This window comes from Chlamydotis macqueenii, chromosome 9 (assembly GCF_036417535.1).
Source record: "Chlamydotis macqueenii isolate bChlMac1 chromosome 9, bChlMac1.mat, whole genome shotgun sequence".
Lineage (NCBI taxonomy): Eukaryota > Metazoa > Chordata > Aves > Otidiformes > Otididae > Chlamydotis > Chlamydotis macqueenii.
This window is the reverse complement of record NC_141564.1, coordinates 8855288-8874510: the sequence shown is the minus strand read 5'-3', so window position 1 is coordinate 8874510 and position 19223 is coordinate 8855288. Positions and strand designations below refer to the sequence as shown.

At 41.0% G+C, this 19223-nt stretch overlaps 1 protein-coding gene across 1 annotated transcript; it reads right to left on the bottom strand.

Moving 5' to 3' along the window:
• Positions 1 to 1108: 1108 nt before the first annotated feature.
• MSL2 (MSL complex subunit 2) lies at positions 1109 to 18796 on the bottom strand. Its single transcript, XM_086754966.1, has 2 exons — positions 18031 to 18796; positions 1109 to 4694 (listed from the first exon to the last, which is right to left on the bottom strand). The coding sequence occupies exons 1-2, from the start codon at positions 18170 to 18172 to the stop codon at positions 3097 to 3099; spliced, it is 1740 nt and encodes a 579-aa protein (XP_086611092.1). The 5' UTR covers positions 18173 to 18796; the 3' UTR covers positions 1109 to 3096.
• Positions 18797 to 19223: the final 427 nt, after the last annotated feature.

The following is a 19223-nucleotide window of genomic DNA, read 5'->3' as shown; positions in this document are numbered from 1 at the left end:
AGAACAGTTCCCCAAATCCACAGCACCACCGGAGGAATGCTAAGTCAGTGGCAGACAGGGAACTCCTGCCAACCCAGCCCAAGCTAAGCTGGAGCTAAAACTATCTTCGCGCCTGCTCAGTGTCAGTGATCCCCCAGTGCCTCCCCACACGCAGCCAGCAGGGAGCAAGTCCTTGCTGTGGGCTGCGCTGGACTGAGTTTTCACTCGACTCCCTTTGACCACAGCCAGCGCTGGAAGGTCCCAGAACAGTATGCTGCTCGTATTGCTCTGAAATGGAAACTAATGCTTTTCAGGCTAGAACCACTGCAATTATTTTCAGCAACATTATGATCCTTTCCATTGCTCAGCTTATTCAAGAAGAACTAGCCAGGAGGTTAAGAAAACCAAACCAAGCCAACTCTAATTTAAACAATTACAGAATTAGTCATCAACGGACTAAGTAGTATTTAGACAGTAAGTTCAACATATGCCACACTGATGCCCTTAGCAGTTGGAAAATACAATTAGAAAACTAACATTTATTAAATCAATTTGAATTTTAATATACATTTCAAGAACGTGGCAGCATAAAAGGAAATGTTTTTAGAAACAACCTGAATCTACCATTTGCAATTTTACATTAATGATCAGGACTCTCCTGTTGACGGTTCCAAAACACGCTTGACCTAAATCTCCAACTTTTGGTACCATATTTAGTGCAGCAGTGAGATAGTAAAGATTCCAAGTACTCCCACATTTCTGGAGCAAAGGTACTATGTATTTAATTTAATGAAAGTCCTAATAAATGTTCCATCAACAATCTCAGCAAAACTTAACAGCTCTGCAAAAGCATTCAGAAACAACCCATGCTGTGCAGCTTACTCCCCTTGGATCAGACTCTGGTTTGGCTACTTTTCTTACACGTAGTGGACTAATAAACAGATTTACATTAGTAGGTCACGATCAAACCACCAAATTAGAAATGGTAGGATCCTTTTGGGTCAACACAAAAATCACATACAAGTTTAACTAAATACATTTTAATAGGACATTGTTAAATCTCATGAGGGCTAAAAAACACAGATCTTAGGTACTTGGGTTGGCAAATAAAGACAAGAATACTAAGAAGCATTTTCCACCATTTACTCATTATCAAAAATATTTTTCAACTCTTCTTGCAAAACAAAAACAAAAAAGTACAGACTGGACACGTACATCACATTTTTCTTCCTATGGCTTTAACCCCCCACCCTACCCACCCCACAAAAAAGACGGGGGGAGAAACAAACCAAAACCAACAAAAAGATCTGACCACATTCACAGAAAATGACACCATGGTACACTACAAAACAAAAGGGAGGTGTCATTTGTGTCCAAAGGTTTTTGCTTATTTCTTAGGTGAGGAACCATCATTGTACATGCTTTGTGCCAAATCAAAATACACCTAACATTAGGTCAGAAAGCGCTGCAGGGTTCATTGGATGAATAATAGGAAAGATGGAAGCAGTAAAGTAATTAAAAAAAAAAAAAAATCACATACTATTTAACATGCTGTTGAAACAGGAATTGCCTTTTAAATTAGAAGGTAATGTTTTGTGTTCTAGTCAGCCCATGTTTAATTTGCGCTGTATCATTCAAAAAGGAGAAATTTCTGCTTTCACGAAGTAATTTGGCTTTTTTAGGCTGCCAGTGAAGCCTTAAATGCAAGACTAAATTCTTCTGCCTGTACTCTTATTTAGGGGTTATGCCGAAATAAACTATTTTTGCATAAAGCTGAATTCCTACAAAGAGGCTTTCATTTTAACATTTTGAGATAAGCTCTTTAACAACTTTGTGTTATTTTTACATTTTAGGGCCTTTCAGCCCAAGCTGAAAAGCACTGACCTTAAAAAGCCACTTTCAACATATTAGAGAAAAATGAGATGGATTCTGGGTGGAGTGAATTATATAGCTTATTCTGACTAACTAACATCCAAAATATTTTACCTTAGATAGCAATTCATCCTCCGCCCCAAACAAAAAAAAAAAAAACAACCAAACAAAAAACAACAACAACAAAAAAACCAAACACCAAACCAAACCAAAAAAAAAAAAAAACCCAAACACAAACCCTCAATGGTAGTAACTGCTGTGGGAGTCTCTGTGTATCCCAGGCATTGACTGGCAGGCGGGGGGGGGGCGGGAAATCAGCCAATGAGTCTCTCTGTAACCCACAAAATCCCCTCTCTTTTCTAAAAGCTACAGCAGTAAAATCAGTAGGAACTCAAAAAAAAAAAAAAGGGGGGGGGGCAGAATTGTGCTAATAAAGTTTGCGCCTCCTTTGTGTACAAGTAATTTTCTCACCCCAGCCAAAACATGTCAAACAAACAGAACTGGCATGGAGGGCATACCAGATCAGGAACATGACCTATGGAATTGTCTAGAAAACAAAAAAAATAATGAATGATGTTGTTAACAGGGACGGTGTATGCAAGTCAGCAGTCTGACATTCATATCTAATCAACAGATCTTCCCGACCCTTGTCTGGAGACTGAGCTGCTTTTTGGGCTATTAGCTTTCTCAATATATTTACTAATATTTTTTTCTTCTGAAGTGTTCATAGAGTAGATAATTTCTGATTGTGAGAATTTGTTACCTGCCCTTTTCAGACTGTATTCTCCAGGTCAATGCTGCATTTCCTACAGGAATATTAGGTGATTTTCTAGTAATGGTGACTTTTAACTAATCAATAATTACTTTCTACGTCATAATCGAGCACAGTTGAGATGGACTAACTAGACACCACTTCTGTACATTGAAGCAGAAGCTTTGACTGAGCACAAAGCATGACCAAGTACAATGAGGTTAATATATTCCTTGCCAAAGATCTTGTGATAAAATCATTTACATCAGCAATTGATCTCAAACTATGAGGTGCTGTAAGAACTAAAAACAGTTTTAGGGTAACTCCTCCATTATCTGCAACTATTTCCCAGACACTAATACACATAACATAGCAATGAAAAACACTTGATACAAGTGATCTAAACGCAGGAGCTCCAGCAAGTTAAACAGAACCATAGCTGCCTTAAAACTGTAGCAGTTCCCCTACTGATGGCAGGGAAAAGAAAGAAAGATTCAACAGTCATATCTCATGTCTATAGCTTCATCCAAACTTTTATCATCGTGTGTACTGGCAGCTAAAAACGTAGTTACTGGTGACCCTGTCACATTGATTACACTGGTGCTTGTGCTGGCATTGCGCACCGCAATGCTTGTCACATTAATGCCCAAAGTAAGCCTAGTCTGCTCCAAGGCCTTTTCTGGCACTGCAAATGCCTCCAGCTTCTTCTCCCCATTAGCCATGTATGAGTTTTGGCAGCCACGGCATATGCAGTCAAGGCAGGCTTTTCGGTTAGAGTAGCAAGGGCAGCGTTGGCCACGGCATGTAAGAACACTTGGATTTTGGGTGGCACGACCACATTTACACCCTTTCTTTTCTTGTGGCTTTTTATACACAGTTTTTGTTGGGCTTCCTGGCATAACGTTACTGCTAGGAACTTTCTCCTTTGCTTTGTCTTTTGTTTTCAGCACCCCTGGTTTGGCTTTCGGGTGAGATTTCTTAGGGGGATGTTCTAAATTCTTTTTCATGCTTTTGTTAGACAGGAGCACAGTTTTACTTATTTTGGGAGTAGTGCCTCCATTAGGTACAGTTGCAATAGGCTGCAAAGACATTTTATTTTCCTGTTTCACTGTTACAGGAGCTGATGCTCCCAATGTTGGGCCACAGATGATGCTGGAAATGGGCAGAGGTTGAACCTTTTCACTGTCGCTTTCTGATCGAGATCGCTTTCTGTTTAACTTAACTACCTTAGGCGTCGCAGCTGTACACGAGATTCCATGAGGAGAAGCATCTGTGGACATGAAAATGTTATGGCTAAGAGGTGGGGGAGAAAGCTGCAGGAAAGGGCCATTAGTCATGTTTGCTTCCAAGCTGGGCTGCAAATTAGAATCACAGACTTCAGTATTTGAAACGGTCTCTAAGCTCCGGAGAACTTCCTCAACACTGAGGAGAAGCGAGCCACCTGGTTTTATATCTTCACTGAAACTGCAGATGTCAATGCCTGTCGTACACAAGTCACTAGTAGAAACTGTATCACACACAGGCTGCAGGCTGCTGGAGATATCTTCAGTTTTTATATACTCTCCAGTACTACAGACATCAATTGTGTTTGCGTGTTCAGGAGAAGGAATATTCACTCCAAGTTTATCTACCGAAAGCCCATTACAATTGGGCAACCCGTTGATAACGGAACCTCTAATATCAATGTTGTGTGTGCTTTCCGGTATTGATGTAAAACTAACTGGAGGATCAGTTGTGAGTTCTGAGGTTGAAGGTACTGGGGAATGTGTCAAACACAAAGCCAAGGCTGTATCGGAAGATTTTTCTGTCTCTTCGTGGAGTGGTGATCCATCTTTGAGCAAAGCCAAAAGGTCTGCAGAACAATCAACTGCTTGAATAATATCTCGTGCCAGTGGAGTCTGAGTTATGTATTCACAGAGTTTCTTATAGCAGTTCACTAAGATGCTTAACTGCTTATTCTCCTCAAACTGTTCGTAGTCCTTGCACCAGCTACATGACGGTTTCATCATCATCTTCTTGCCTTTACAAGTTTTGCAGACATAATGCTGGCACGTGGAGTTGGTAGGAGCAATAGGGTCTTGTAGCAAATTTCCTAAGGAAAAAAGAAAGAGAAAGATTACAATGGACTCAAGGCAGGCTTCCAGGATAGTATGGGATACATTTTTTTTGTACTATCGAAAAAAAAACCAAAAACAAAACAAAAAAAAACTTGCCTCAAAAAGTTCAGTAAGTCACAAGAAAATGTACCATCCAAACAATAGTCTGTAAAAATTTTCACAGCTAACATATCTGGTTTTAAAACATTAAATTAAAAAAAAACAAAACAAAACAAAAACCAAACCCAAAACATCACACCATAATACATTGTGCTGCTGCAGCCTTTAGAAACACTCTTAACTAAAACACTACCAATCTCCTTGTCCCCTTCAGCAGTTTCTTCCACTGAAACGCACAGATTTCTATGAATTTACCAAAACTGCAACAATAAATTCCCATGAAGAACTACTGCAGATATTTTAATTAAATTAGTGAAAACAAATCACAACGGAGCCGAGGGAAACTCTAAAAGGAATGTAAAAATGATAAAATATCAACCCCAAAAGGAAAGAAGACACAGCAAACTTGGGTTTACTTTTCATTTAGCTGGGAGTAAAAATAGAGCCTAGCTTTGTGACAGTTAATGCCATGAGTAAAGCAAAAACTTTTTAACTTTGCAAGCAACAAAAACAGTTAAATGGATCCCATGAATTCTTATAAACACTGAATAAAACAGCTAGTAATATATTTGAATTTTAAAAAAAGCAAAAAAGCCCTATATTGTTCTCTAATAGATTACTCTTGTGCCAAACCAGAAGGTGCAACAAGGCGACTATTTATGTATCCTGGGGAGTGGTGGCTCCCGGTTTCCAGTTTACGCACACATCAGTGAAATAATACTTAAAACAGTGCTACTGTCATAGCCATGATGCTTAAATACTTAAAGTGTCAACAACAGCTCATGTCCTGTGGAGTGAAGGTAGTATTTACTCCAAGATCTTACTGTTAAAGAGTTAAAAACTAATAAAAATCCATTGCTAAAGGAATCAACACACCTGACAGCACAGAAAGTTTCAGACACTCAGTACTGGCAATCTGGAAGGTTTTATCCCCAGATCTCTGAAATTGTAAAAACTTGGAAGAATGTGGTTTGGGTTTTTTTTGTGGGTTTTTTTTTTTTTTTAAAGAACAAACCAAATAACACCTAAGGATAAAATATGAAAGAACAGAGGTAACTGAAATTCTGCATAGAAATTATCCAACTGCTAACTAGATCCAGAAAATGACAGTATTGCTCTGCTGTTTCTAGCCAGTTCTAGGCCAGAAAGATATTCTAACACCTAAATTAAATTTCTCAGTATCTACTGTCATCTACAACAACAGGTTTCCCCTCCTTTCCAAGCAGCAGATTTTCCGCTTTGATCAGACCTCTCTCCCCATAAGGAGCCTCTGCTGGATGAGGTACAACCATCAGTGAATTCTCACCCAGATTTTCCAAAGTGAAAACATGCTTTACGAACAAATGAAGCAAATGAAATAATTTGGGATGAGAAAGCAAAGTGCATATATTAAAACAGACTGAGATTTTTTAAAATCTTATCAAATATAAAGTTACTTTCTCTCATCACTCACTTGCCAAGGAAGTTTTGATCACACGCACCCTCCGTAACAGATTCTCCTGATAGCGCTTTGAAGGGATATAGTTAACTGGCCCTAGTCGAGTGGACTGAGTTCTCATCCAAGTAATAAAACCCAACCTTTCTACCTTGTATTACTTTAGTCTAGAACCCAAGCCCTCAGGTGGAAGAGCAAGACATACTATACTAACCCTTGGCTGTAGTAGCACTTCAAATAGGAAACTTGTCCCTCACCCTGTAGCTTTTGTCAACATGTTTCACCTCCCTTCTTAACTTACCCCTCGGTACTTTTCACTATTCAAACTACTTTTAAAAATTCAACTTTTTGTGTGTTTAAATAGGAAATTTGCATTAGCACAGTAATTTTGCAACACTCTTGAATTCCATGAGTAAGCAGACTTTCCCATTTTCCCTTTGAAATCCGAATTCCCTGGTGCCTCTTTGGGAAAGAGGTACCACCTGAGCTGTCTTTCAGTAAAAGTAGCTCGATGTAAACTGTTTTTTGAGCAACAAGTAACAAGAGTCAGTGCTGAAGTCATCATTACATAGTATTTTTTAAATAAATTTGGAGAAAATATAATTGTTTAGGAAGTTGGCAGATGGCACACATCTACACAATGTCAGATAATGAGAACTGTCATTACAGCGTAACTGGAACAGGGGCTGTAGGGAAACACGCAGTATTTGAGCACAGCTAATTGAAAGCCATGCAGGAGGAACACTGAATAGCAGAAGCTGTAGAACAGAGAAAGATTCAAAGCACAATTAAAGCAATACTTGATGAAAAATGCACTTCACAGTCAGAGACTTTGTATTTACCCTTTTCTTTGCTAATCTAATGAGGAAGGGTTGACTGAGGAAGAGTGACTCCACAAGACCCTACCATGAGAAGACAGCAGGAAAAACAGGGGGGGAATTTAAAAAAAAAAAAAAAAAAAAAAAAGAAAAAGAAAAAAAGGTTTAAATCACAACAGCTAAGTCAGAAGTCACATCCTTAAGCAGAAAGAGTTCACTGTCTGTCCCTTCTGGATTTAGTCTTTCCAACAGGACAAGCAGAAAGCTATGCCCTAACCAATGCAGGTGGCAAACACACCTAATGCACGTTCATTTACTGCTTTGAGACTTCAGAAGCCACTGTACAACTACAGCCATCCACAGCACTTACAGGACCAAAAGCCCACTCTGAAACAAAGCAGTTGGGTGTGCTCAACTGCTAAAAAAAAAAAAAAAAAAAAAAAAAAAAAAAGGTAATCACCAACTCTGAATTTTATCTCTCTCAAAATAAATTTGGCTGAAACTGTTGAATGCATACAAATACTAAAAGAGGATACAGAAAAAAAAATAAATTTCCAGAAGATTTGAAGGAAAAAGACAGACAGACAAGACAAAACACTTTACATGCTCTCACTGAAGGAAAGAACAGAGTGAGTTCTACGCTCAGTAAATGCCAGGCAGCCTACAGGGCAGAGACATTAGGAATGTCTGAGCTGTGGGAATATTTTCAGCTTGAGCTCGTATCTCATTGAATATTCATTCTTCAGTCAAAGTTTCTTTCTCATATGGATTCTGTGGCACCTATCACTCTCTTCAGCTTTAGTACCATTAAGCTAAAAAAAGTCAACCGTGAGATGCAAGTTCACAGAAAATTAAGTTTCATTACTTTTAATACTCAGGGAACGGTATTATGTTAGCATCACTGTCCCAGAAAGACAACACCTGAGCTGCCACCCAGAATCTGGAGGTACTAAGCTCTGGGACAGCTCCCAAGGCATAACATTCATTTGATGCTGCAAATTACCAAATCTTCCCAGATGAAGATTACGAACTCCACCAAGAAAATAAAGCTGGGAAGGATTCCAAGCTGTTATCTAGCCCATTCTCAAAACTCCTAAGAATAACCACACTGAGTTAGTCCAAGGATCCATCTAGCCCAGCTGGCCATCTCACTAGCGGCCATAAACAGGTGTCTAGGACACAGAGTAAGAACAAGGCAAGCAAATTCTTAATACTTGCACAGCTTTTAACCAGTATTAGCTGAGATATTTCTCCTGGGAGATGAGGTTTCCATGTACTCAGTAACCCTCAGATTCTCTCCTTAGGCTTGCCTCATCTCTTTAACTATTTCAGATGTAATCAGTCACAACAGGCTTTGACAAGTTATTCCCTGGTCACCTATCCATTGTGCTGAGAACGACCTTTTTGTTTTGAAGGTGACTCTTACTTGTTTCACTTGAGAATCTCTGATTCGTGTGTTGAATGAGGCAACAGTCAATGCCTATCCTCTCTTCCACACTACTCGTGGTTTTACAGACATCTACCACATAATCGTGTAAGTTGTCTCTTTCCCAGACCGTACAGAAGTTGTTCCTTACTTTGGATCACCCTTCTCTTAACTCTTCCACAGTTCTTGTTTGAGATGGGGGGACTACAACACCGTAAGATACAGGTGAACCACAGCTTTATACAGTGCCGTAATAAATTTCTCCACTTTGTTCTCTATTCCAGTCCTGATTTTTAGCATCTGCTTTGCTTTTTTCGTTGATACTCACTACTGAGCTGATCTTCTCATGGAGTTTTCTATTGCAAGGCCAAGATCTCACTTCTGGCTAGCAGCCATCAGTGCTACCACTTTCTATAAATTTACGAATGTATATAGATCTGCAAGATATAAAAATGGTGGGCTCCGAGAAGTTTGTATTTTTCCATGTTTACAATTTAATATTTATCTAAGCTAAATTTAATTTGTCACTTTATTGCAGTCATTCATCCATGTAAGATCCTTCCACAGTTACTCAATGCAGTCCTTCATTTTTACTACCCTAAATAGTTTGGTATTACTAAACTTCGCCTTGTCTTTTCTCATCATCTTTTGCAAGGAGTGTATTAATACACCAAAAGCAAAATCATGGTCTTACCAAGCCTCCAATAAGAGGCCTTCCCTAAACAACATCAGTTCTTAACTATCCTACTTTCAGAAAGGTTTACTAAATATCTCAATTAATATGAGCACTTACATTTAATAAGCTGCATATACAGAGGAAATAGTTTTAATAAATTATTTACAAAATATCACAGCTGTCCTGGAAAGGCTGCTACCAGGAGGGAGGTCATTTAAACCACAAGGAATACTTCCTATTGTGTTCCTTAATGAGCATTACTTCACAGCTGCAGGAAGAGAAGAAGTATCTGCAAATTGTATCTCAGAGACCAAAGGGAGGAGAAGAATTGGGAATCAAAGCAATTGTTAGGTGTGTATCTGCAGCAAATGTGCTCCAAATGGATGAGATTCACTGAGAAGACTTTGAGCAGGTCACCTCCTTCCATTCTCATCTATCCTCAGCAAAGGCAGAAATACAATGCACTAGAAAAGGGACTAAACACCAGTAACTACTTCAGCACCCTTGGAAAAGTCTACTGAAACTTTAGGTATTGCCTTTTTTAACAACTCAAAGTCTTAAGAATGATGTAACTATTAAATCTTAATTTGATGAAGTAAACTAGAACAAATTATGATTCAAATTTTGTTACAAGTATAAATAAATGTATCACTGGGATTAATCGACAACCTTTGTCTGCCAAAACAGAGTATTTAATTCTGACTGCATCGTATCTGGGCTTATAGTGCCCAGCAAGCAAGTGGAAAGCTCAACAGCCCAGCCATCTCCTCCTTTCACTCTCTACCAGACTGAAGTGGCATATCTGCTACATACGCAAAAGTAGGAGTGGCATTCATGAATAAAGGGAGAAGATGGTAACAAGGAAGGTAAGAAGGAAGCTCACCCACACCACTTAATCTGTTAACATCAAACATTACAATGACCATGTCGGCGTTTTTAAACCAAGTATTACAAAAAGCTTCTCTGAACTTTGGATTAGCCAGATAGAAAGTCTACAGCTCTGTTAATCTAGCAAATTTTTAAAAAAACAGGAAGCTATAATCAATCTGATGAAGCATCCATATACTTCCACGTTACACTTAATGTATGACAAGCATCTCAAAGTAATAGCTAGAAGCTGGAGATTTAGAAGTTGGACTGCTACACTTTCAGCATTTTCATTTCTGGATTAAACATGATTGGATTGTTTCTACTAAAATAACTAGCAACAGGCAGTAAGCTCTAGCAAATTGCTACATTCAAGCTTCAGAGTTAACCACCTCCTGAAGAATGGGAGCTAGTTCTCGCCAACTGGGGATATCACTTGATATAGGCTTTTTGAAATTCAGCTATCCATCTACCTGCAGCTCCAGCACTTCGGCTGAAGCAGCCTCTGAGAGGAAAAGGCTTGCTACCCCCACCACTTTCTCTGCATCAGTCCCTTCTTCAACCCCACACAGCATCTTTTAATCTAAAAACTTATCAGCTAGATCCAACTGAAGAATAAGTAGCTCAATGAGGTTTCCTGCCAAAACCAGGACACTACATTATTTTTCTCTGAACACCATGGGAACCCAAATTAACCATGATAAGAATACAGTTAGACTATTTTTCTGCATATTTGGAGAAATACAGTCAAGCTCTTTAGCTAAAGTTCAAGCAAAAAAAAAAAAAAAACAGGAATATGACAACAGATTGCATTTTAAGTACAGAAGGGACTGCTTTGTTCTCTGACTCCACCCCGTGCATAACAAACAACACAAGTCCTATGTCAAAGTTATATTTTTGTTTGAAAGTCTTTGTGTTTACAAAATCACTGCCTGGAAAAATTCTGAATGTATTTTTAACAAGCTAGGTGGCAAAGTTCAAACTTTGTAATGAACAGGCTTTAAAAAGATAGATAAATTCATCTTTTTCACCATCCAGTGTAAATGTAATTATGTTTTTCAAAAGTCAAGGATGCTGTACTGTAAGAGGTTTTAAATGACAAAACTGACATTTCTCCTATGGGTATAAGATTAATTTAACATGCTTCTGTGCAGCATAAACACTCAAAAGAGTTAACTTGCTTTCAAAGTTATAGATAAATATATTTATCACAAATAAAAGAAGAATGAAAACTTTTTTCTCACCAAACAAAAGTGCTCACATCATCAAGATTAACCACGTAATCTTAAAAGTAAACTGTGTTCTTCAAGCCCACTGGAGAAGGAGCAAGCCCTGTGCTGTGACTGCAAGGCTCAGGAGACAGAGAATAACAAATTACATCATTGAAGGACTTCAGAATTAATTCCTCCCTAAGAGCAGGAAAACTTTTACTATCTGCAAAGCAACAGTCCTCAAGAAAGGCTGTGCTGTGCCTTATTTCTCAAGTCATGTACTAAACGTAAAGAATCTTTTTTGGCCTCACACTGAACTCCAACATAATATCCAGCAACTGCTTACCCCATATTTAGTCAAACTAATTTGTAAACCATAACATAGTATGAAAACAAAACCAAAGAAATCTGTGTTTAAACCTCTATGTCCATAGACCTGGACAACTAAGTTGTCCCAATAAAGATGCCTCTTGGCAACATATTAACTTTTCTTTAAACACTCTGAAACGCAGTCAGTTTAATCAGTATCCTCAGGTGACCATCAAAACCTGTCCATCAACTCCCATTGCTTCAATGTTAGAGAAACAGTCTCATCTCACATCACATCAGAAGACAGTACCGCAATCTTCAATTTGCAACCTTCTTTTGAAGCCTGGTATCAACCCGCTGCTAAGGTGGAAACCACCGTTACTTCTCTTCCTACTCCTCTTCTCAATTTTGTTCTAAAACAGAGGAGTATTTTTACTTTAGAAACCAATTTAAATTCAACTGTTAGAACTTTATGTTATCAAAACACATGCACTACAATGCAGACAACCTTGAAAAAGCAGTTCTCCCAGGAGTCACACACAGGATTTAAAAACAGGAAAGGGAAACAGTGCATTTAAGTAAGGAGATTTTAAGAGGAAGAGAAAGCAACCAACATTTTCTTGGCTAAAAACTGGTGTATTCAAAGATGTGGGAGTATATGTTTTCTAAACAACTGCCCATTCTAGTTATCTCCAAAACAAGAAGAAAAAGAATACTTGCAGTAGAAGGTATTTGATAGGTACTTATTCCCATAGTCCATGCTCCCCGATGGTTTTTTTGGAGATTCTGGTTATTTTGCACATTCTTCAGAAATTCAGAAGTGTTTTGGCAACCTTATGTGATTTTTAAGGGACAAATAACATACTTCTAAAAACTACCAATATATAATAGCTGGACAGTATCCCTCATCATTGAAAAAGGAGAAATGTAGAAAATGTCAATTAAAAATAGCTGGGGAAAAAAAAGCACCGATCCAGATGACTTTTCAAACACAAAAGGCAACTCTGATCTGGCAACATGGATCATGAATCAGCCTTCACTCTCCTTAATCGAGGGAGAACGGACAAAGAATGAGAGTTCTAGGCTAAACTCTTCCATCATGAAACTTAAATATGCTTTTTCACTTTCAACCCCTGATATCCAGGCTTAACCCACTTAGTCACGGCTCACATCCCAAACAGAAAATCCAGTATCATGCATATAATTAAGTTTTATTAGTAGTGCAAATTTGTTTCTGCTGACTTCTTCCATCTCTGTGTCTAGAAATAAAATTTTCTAGAAAGTTTAAATCTATTTAGGTGTCATCCAACTATCTTCTCTTCTCTGAATGTCATCACAACTTCTGCGTGCCTCAAATTGTCTCAATACCATCAGTGAAAAAAAGACTTTGATTACTCTAGAGCCATAATTCACTTGCATTCCACTTGTTTGTGGTGCTTCTTCCCTTAGATACTTGTAGAAGTTTTCATGTGAAAGTTTAATGAAACTCTACAGGTCTAATTCACAATTTCCCAATGACAAGGTATAGCCTAAAGCAATAAGCTCTACTTGGAACCCAAAACCATGCCACTAAAAAGCTACAGACATGGAGCGTGGAGGAGGTCACACCAAGCACTCGTGTAGCAGGAGGAGCAGTCAGACCTGCAGAAGCAATGGAGAACTCTCTCAGTGAGTGACAACGAAGAAGAGAAGGAGCCTTCCAAGGTCCAACAACACAGACAAGATGGCACAAAGATGGAAAATTTTACATAACTCAATATACCACCAACTATGGAGAAATTTCAAACCTAACATAGCTAGCAGAATGAGTTCCACAAGACTCCACTTATATTAACAGTATAAAACTTTCAAAAAATAGGCTAATACTTTTAAACAAGAGCAGGATGGAAATAATATCCCTATACTAATCGTTATATAGCAAAACAAGAAGTCAACAATTTTATTTTTTTTAATCCATGCTATTCTCCATGCTTTGGAGTTGCTTCTGTAATACTCTTCTACCATTTAGCCCTCAACTCTCTAACGAAAATTACCAAGAGCAATCTCAAAACACTTGACAAGAGCTGTATAAGGTACAGATCAGTACTGTCACATTGTTTCTTTGTTCCTTCCCATCCCTTAATCTCCCCTAAGCCACATGTTGTCTCACATCCCCTTACTTAGATTACAGGATGTTTAAGGCAAGAACTATGTTCTCATCCTGTATTTCTCCAGCAAGTACCTTCCAAGTACTTTCACATTCTAAAGTCAGCAATAACAATCTTTCATATACTTAAAAAATATCTTTCAGAGGTTCCAGGATGAAGTTTTCCATGGATAAAGAGCTAAGCTGATGTGACTGGCAATCTGTCTCTTACAAGCATTTTAATTGCATTAAAAAAAAAAAAAAAAAAGAAAAAAGAAAAAAAGACTTAATGCTGAAAAGCCAACTGAACCTTTGAATGACTTGCAGTAACCTATATGGTACTTGAAACAGAGAAAGTAACTTTTAAAGTTTTTATCCCAAAAGGCAGTACTTTTAAAACACAGAAGTTTGTTGCATAAATTCTACTAAACTATTTTTAAATTGAATGTGGTATTAACATGCAATTTAATAATAATCATTTAGTCCAGTGACTGAAATTCAGATTTCACATCCTCAAAACATATAAGGCACACACTTTCTGTCTAATGCACACTTGGGAGGAATTACTTTTAAGTTTTAAAAGCTCTAGGAAATATCGTCTTAAATATCCCTGTAAAAGGATGATGCATTACCTAAACCACCATCTAGGAAACTACCACACGATCACACTCCAATCCTAGAAACATACACTGCTGTACCAGCAACATAATTTAACCTTTCTAACTTGTTGTGTAAAATAGAGACCTTAAATCCACCTAGAACAGATTTAATTGACTTACAACAGCATACTGTATTTACATTATGACTTTGTACTGACGGAACTGCATGTGTGCCAATTTGAATCTAAAATCAGAGCTTTAATTAGAATTTCATAATTACGTGGGTTCAAAATCTTCTGCCACCCTGTACTATGTGAGCTGGCTTAAAAGACTATCAGATCAAAAGAAAATGAGTTGGCTTATGTCTAGTGGATTGAGAAAATAGTGAAAGCGCAATAATGTTAGTTGATTTATATAGCTGTCACTAATTTCTTCTAAAAACAATTATCTAAAAATTAAAGGGACAATCTTGCCTGTGGAATTAATACCTACAGCATAATAAAGCATTACAGAATGCATTCAGAGAGATTAAATACTGAGGCAAGGCTGATGACATAACGAGCACTAACCTGGGGAGTAATTTCCCAAGGGGAGTCCTAGAAGTCCAACACTTGGGGCTTTAACCAAGTGTAGGAGTCTTATGCATTACTGATAATTCATGCAACATTTCTCCAACAAAGCGTGATTTTTAAACATTTACAGTCAAGATCACATTCTACTAAGATCTGTGCAAGGAAAATATCAGACACTCCAAGTTCCTTGCACATTAACCCATATCCAGGTATTTGGATCTCAAGGTCAAAACAGATAAATAGGGTAGAAAGAAGTGAGCATTTGAAAAGCTTTTAAATATATTTTTTTTAATCTACACTGTGAAGTTTTGGGTGGTCATAGCACTCACTCTTGGGATTATGACATCTCACAAAGTAATCTTTACTTCAGTACTTAAACTTTACCTTTTAAATCACTAACATTAAAAAGGTTTTGACAGTTGGATAGGCTTTAAATGACCTTAAATATGGGAGAGGGTATAATACCTCTTAACACTAATATGTGTGAGAGAAAAAAAAAAAAAAAAAAAATTAAAAAATATCATAGCAAGGCCAGAGGGCCAAAGAGAGAAAAAGGCATCAATATTCACCCATGATAGAAGTGGGAGAAAAGGAACACAAAAAGCAAACAAGAAGGTCTATTTGCCTTTACCAGTGTGAGCTGAAGATTTGTGACTAATGGTCAACACTAGAGTGGACAGTTTTGTATCAGGCAGGACCACTCTCCCATTACTAACTGCCTGCAGGTTCAAGAAAGATACTTCACTAACTGCAGGACAGAAACTGTATTTTACTGTAAGGCTTCACAAAGAGCCTGATATTTACTGAGGCCTCTGTATGCTACCACACCATACACAGGAGCCCAAGCCAGAGATAATACTGAGGAATCACTCGTAGACAAAATATTTTAAACAAACAGCAGCTACAGTTATCTGAAAGCTAGCCACTGTAGGAAAAAAAAAAAAAAAAAATATATATATATATAAGCCAAAGCAGTAACCTTAAAGTTCAAAGAAAATAAGAAATGAAGAGAGAAAGTGGAACCATCAAGAAGTAGTTTGTAAGTAAGAATATCCATGGAAGCACAAATCAATAGAAAAAAAAAAAAAAACAAACTAAAAAGTATGGTCTGCTCTCCCAAACTGAGTGTGACAGAAAAACCAAGCAAGAAAAGCTGAAGAGGGGGAAAACAGCTCTGGAATTTGGGCAGGGACAAATTAAAGATAGATGATTTCAATAGCACCGAGTGTAAAAATAAGATTGCAAAAGGCCAAGAAGGGAAGAAGTCAAGGCAAGGAGAACAAAGAACACATTTCAGAAGACCAGTCTTAAAGTGGAGAGGCCAGATAGCAGAGTAGTTAGAAACATATAGTCTCTATGTAAATATCTTATTGAACTAAAAAAAAAAAAAAAAAAAAAAAAAAAAGCCAAAAAACACCACCCAGAAAAATGTTAGCATATTTCTAGGCAAAAGCAGTCTGATGACCAACCAAAAGTAAGAAGGATTTATGGAAGAAAAGCACAGTTAGGGACTGGAATTAATAGGGTGTAAGGTAACAAGCACGAGATAAAGAGCAGAAGATATTGACATCAAGGTTATGTGAGTTAAAAAAAAAACCCAAACCTTAGACTAATTATTTCAGGAAATGACGATGCAGTGATCCTGGGAACAGGCTCCCTCTTTCCCAGTACAAACAGATCTCTTATTTTCTAAGACTTTAAGTGGGAGGAGCCAATAGCTACAGTATAGGAAGCAGCATCTAACACTACTTTAGAAGCCCCAACAGTTTAAATCCTGATCCTGTAAATAAATAAAATATTTAACTTTACAAACGCCAGTAATTCAATTAAATCGTAGTGTGACAACATGCATTAGTAAAGATAAACACATGCAAACAGAGTGGACATAAGTGGACGTAAGTCCACTCTGTTAAGAAAATACAAACACACACAGGGCCAGCACTTAAAACTACCAGAGGGGGAAAAAGGAGAATTAACAAAATTAACCAACTGAGAGGTCTCACAGTTCGGTCTCCCTCTCCCAACACTGACCAAGGCTTCAAAGGACAGGTCAAGAAAGGCTGACAGCTCATTCCAGAGCTTCCTACCCGGAACAGACACGTGCCCCCACTTCATAAACACAGCAGAATGCAATTCCTTCCCAATGTTCCCCAAACAGTAATACTGAAACTCCGGATGTCTGCCTTGCCCATAAAATGCAGAATGCTCTTTTTTTTGGGGAAAGGGAGACAGAAAAACCTAGCAAGATTTTCAGCCTGTTTGCTTTTTACGGAAATTATTATTATAGGACAATTCTCTGCTATGCACAGAAAAAAAAAATCCAAACATTGTTTCTGTGTGCTTAAAATTCCTGGCTTTCAATCTGAATTATTTTTTGTTCTGTGATTACATTAACTTGGAGCCAACTCTATCAATTCATTTACATTTCAAGGAAGAAAAAAAAAAGTTAGAAGTTCTTATTTCCCTGCCTCTATGGTTTGTATATTGTTTTGAGTATCTTTTACCACACTCGCTCTTAGTCATCACTTTTTAAAAACAATTAACTCCACTATACCAGGGTATTCCAATAACCACTAATAACTACCATACCCTTTATGAAATAAAGTGACCATAACAAAGCGTTGCGTTTTGGGCAAAACACACTCCCTCAACAAAAACAACACAATATTTTCTTTACAGCTTCCCAGGCTATTAAATACACAGACCCCTAACACCCTTCTATCTTTTTGACCAATATTGCCCGCAGATTTACCCCCGCTTGGGGTTGTTTTCTGCGGGAGTAGGGGGGTGTCTAAGCCGGAGAATATTTTCACTCCACCTTTCCCCACTTGCAAAACAGCCACGCCGCTACTCGCGCCCCCCTCCCCACCCCCCCGCGGGAGAATCGCGTCCCACCCACGTGGGCTCCGCCACCGCCCCCCCCGGCAGCGAGAGGCACCGCGGGAGCGGGGGTGCTCCGCGGCGAGAGGCTGAGAAAGTTTCCCGGGCCGGCTCCGTGCCTGAGCCGGGCTCTCGGTGCGCGGGGGCGGGAAGAGCCCTACCGCAGCCCTTCCTCCGGCGAGGGTGCCGGGGCGAAGGCAGCTCGGCCCAGGGCCGCCCCGCAGCGAGCCCGGGCGGGCGGGGGGAGGGGGGGGGGGAAGCTTATTGTGCAGGGAACAAAAGAAAGATCCTCACCGCAAACGCAGCAGGAGAGGGACTGCCTGAAGTAGGGCAGGAGCTTGTTAATCTCTGTAAAGGACTGGGGATCCCCAGGGTCGTAGTTGAGCACCAGGCGGCTCGCTGAAACGTAGAGAGCAGTGGCATTCACCGGGTTCATCGCAGCCGCTCGCACGCCGCCGGCTCCGGGGTGAGAAGAAAGCGCGGCGCCGAGTCCGTGCCGGCCGAGGGGGCAGGTGGCCCCGGGGCGGGGGCAGGCCGGGTGTCACCTTGGTCCGGGGCCACCTGGAGCCGCGCAGCGGCGGCGGCAGCGCGGAGGCCGCGGCGGCCCTGTCAGAGGGGCCGCGTTGGCTCCTCCTCCGCCTCCAGCGGGGCCTCGCTCCCGAGCAGCGGCCTCGGCCCGCCCGCAGCCGCACAGTGCAGGGAGGCGGCGGCGCTACTCCAGGCTGCGGGCCATGCCGGGCCGCCCTCCCCCGGGCCCTGCTCCTCTCCGAGCGGACGCTTCCTCAGCGGCGGCCCGGCATGGCGGCGGCCGCAGGGAGGAACCGCGAAGCCAGCTCAGGGCGGCGGCGGGCCGGGCCGCGCGGCCCGATCCGGCGGCGGGGGAGGGAGGCGGATGCACCTGGGCCTCAGCGCGGCCGCATCACCGCGGCGCCGCCGCCGCGGCCTCCTCCGCGGGGCCGGTGGCTCCTGGCTGCGCGGCCGCGGGGCGGGCCGCCGTTCGCGGGGTAGGATCCGCCGCCCGATCCGCGCCGCAATGTCAATAGCAACCGTTAGGTCCAACCGTCACTGCGGAGCCATCGCCGCTGCCGTCTAACGCCCGGCACTGCGCATGCGCCGCCGGGCCGCTTCCCTCCCCGCAGCGGGGGCCCATCCCGCGGCGCAGGGCGGGCGGGGGGGGGGAGCGCAGCGCCCTCTAGCGGGGCCCAGGCGCGCGGCGGCGGTGAGCTGCCCTTGCCGCCCTCGGCCTGGGCGCGGCGCGCGCCGCAACGGTCGCCTCGCCCCAGGGGCCGCCGGCAGCGCCGCGCCTGCCCCGCGGAGGGCGGGCCGCCGCCGCTCCCTCCCGCCCGCCACCCCGGGCGCTTAGGCTTTCCCCGCGCTCGGGGCCTCCACCTCACGGGGAGGGGCCGTGCCTCCTGCGGGGCTGGGCACGGACACCGCTTCGTGCTCCTCTCATGGCGAGAGCGCGTCCGCTCACCTCTCGGGCAGAG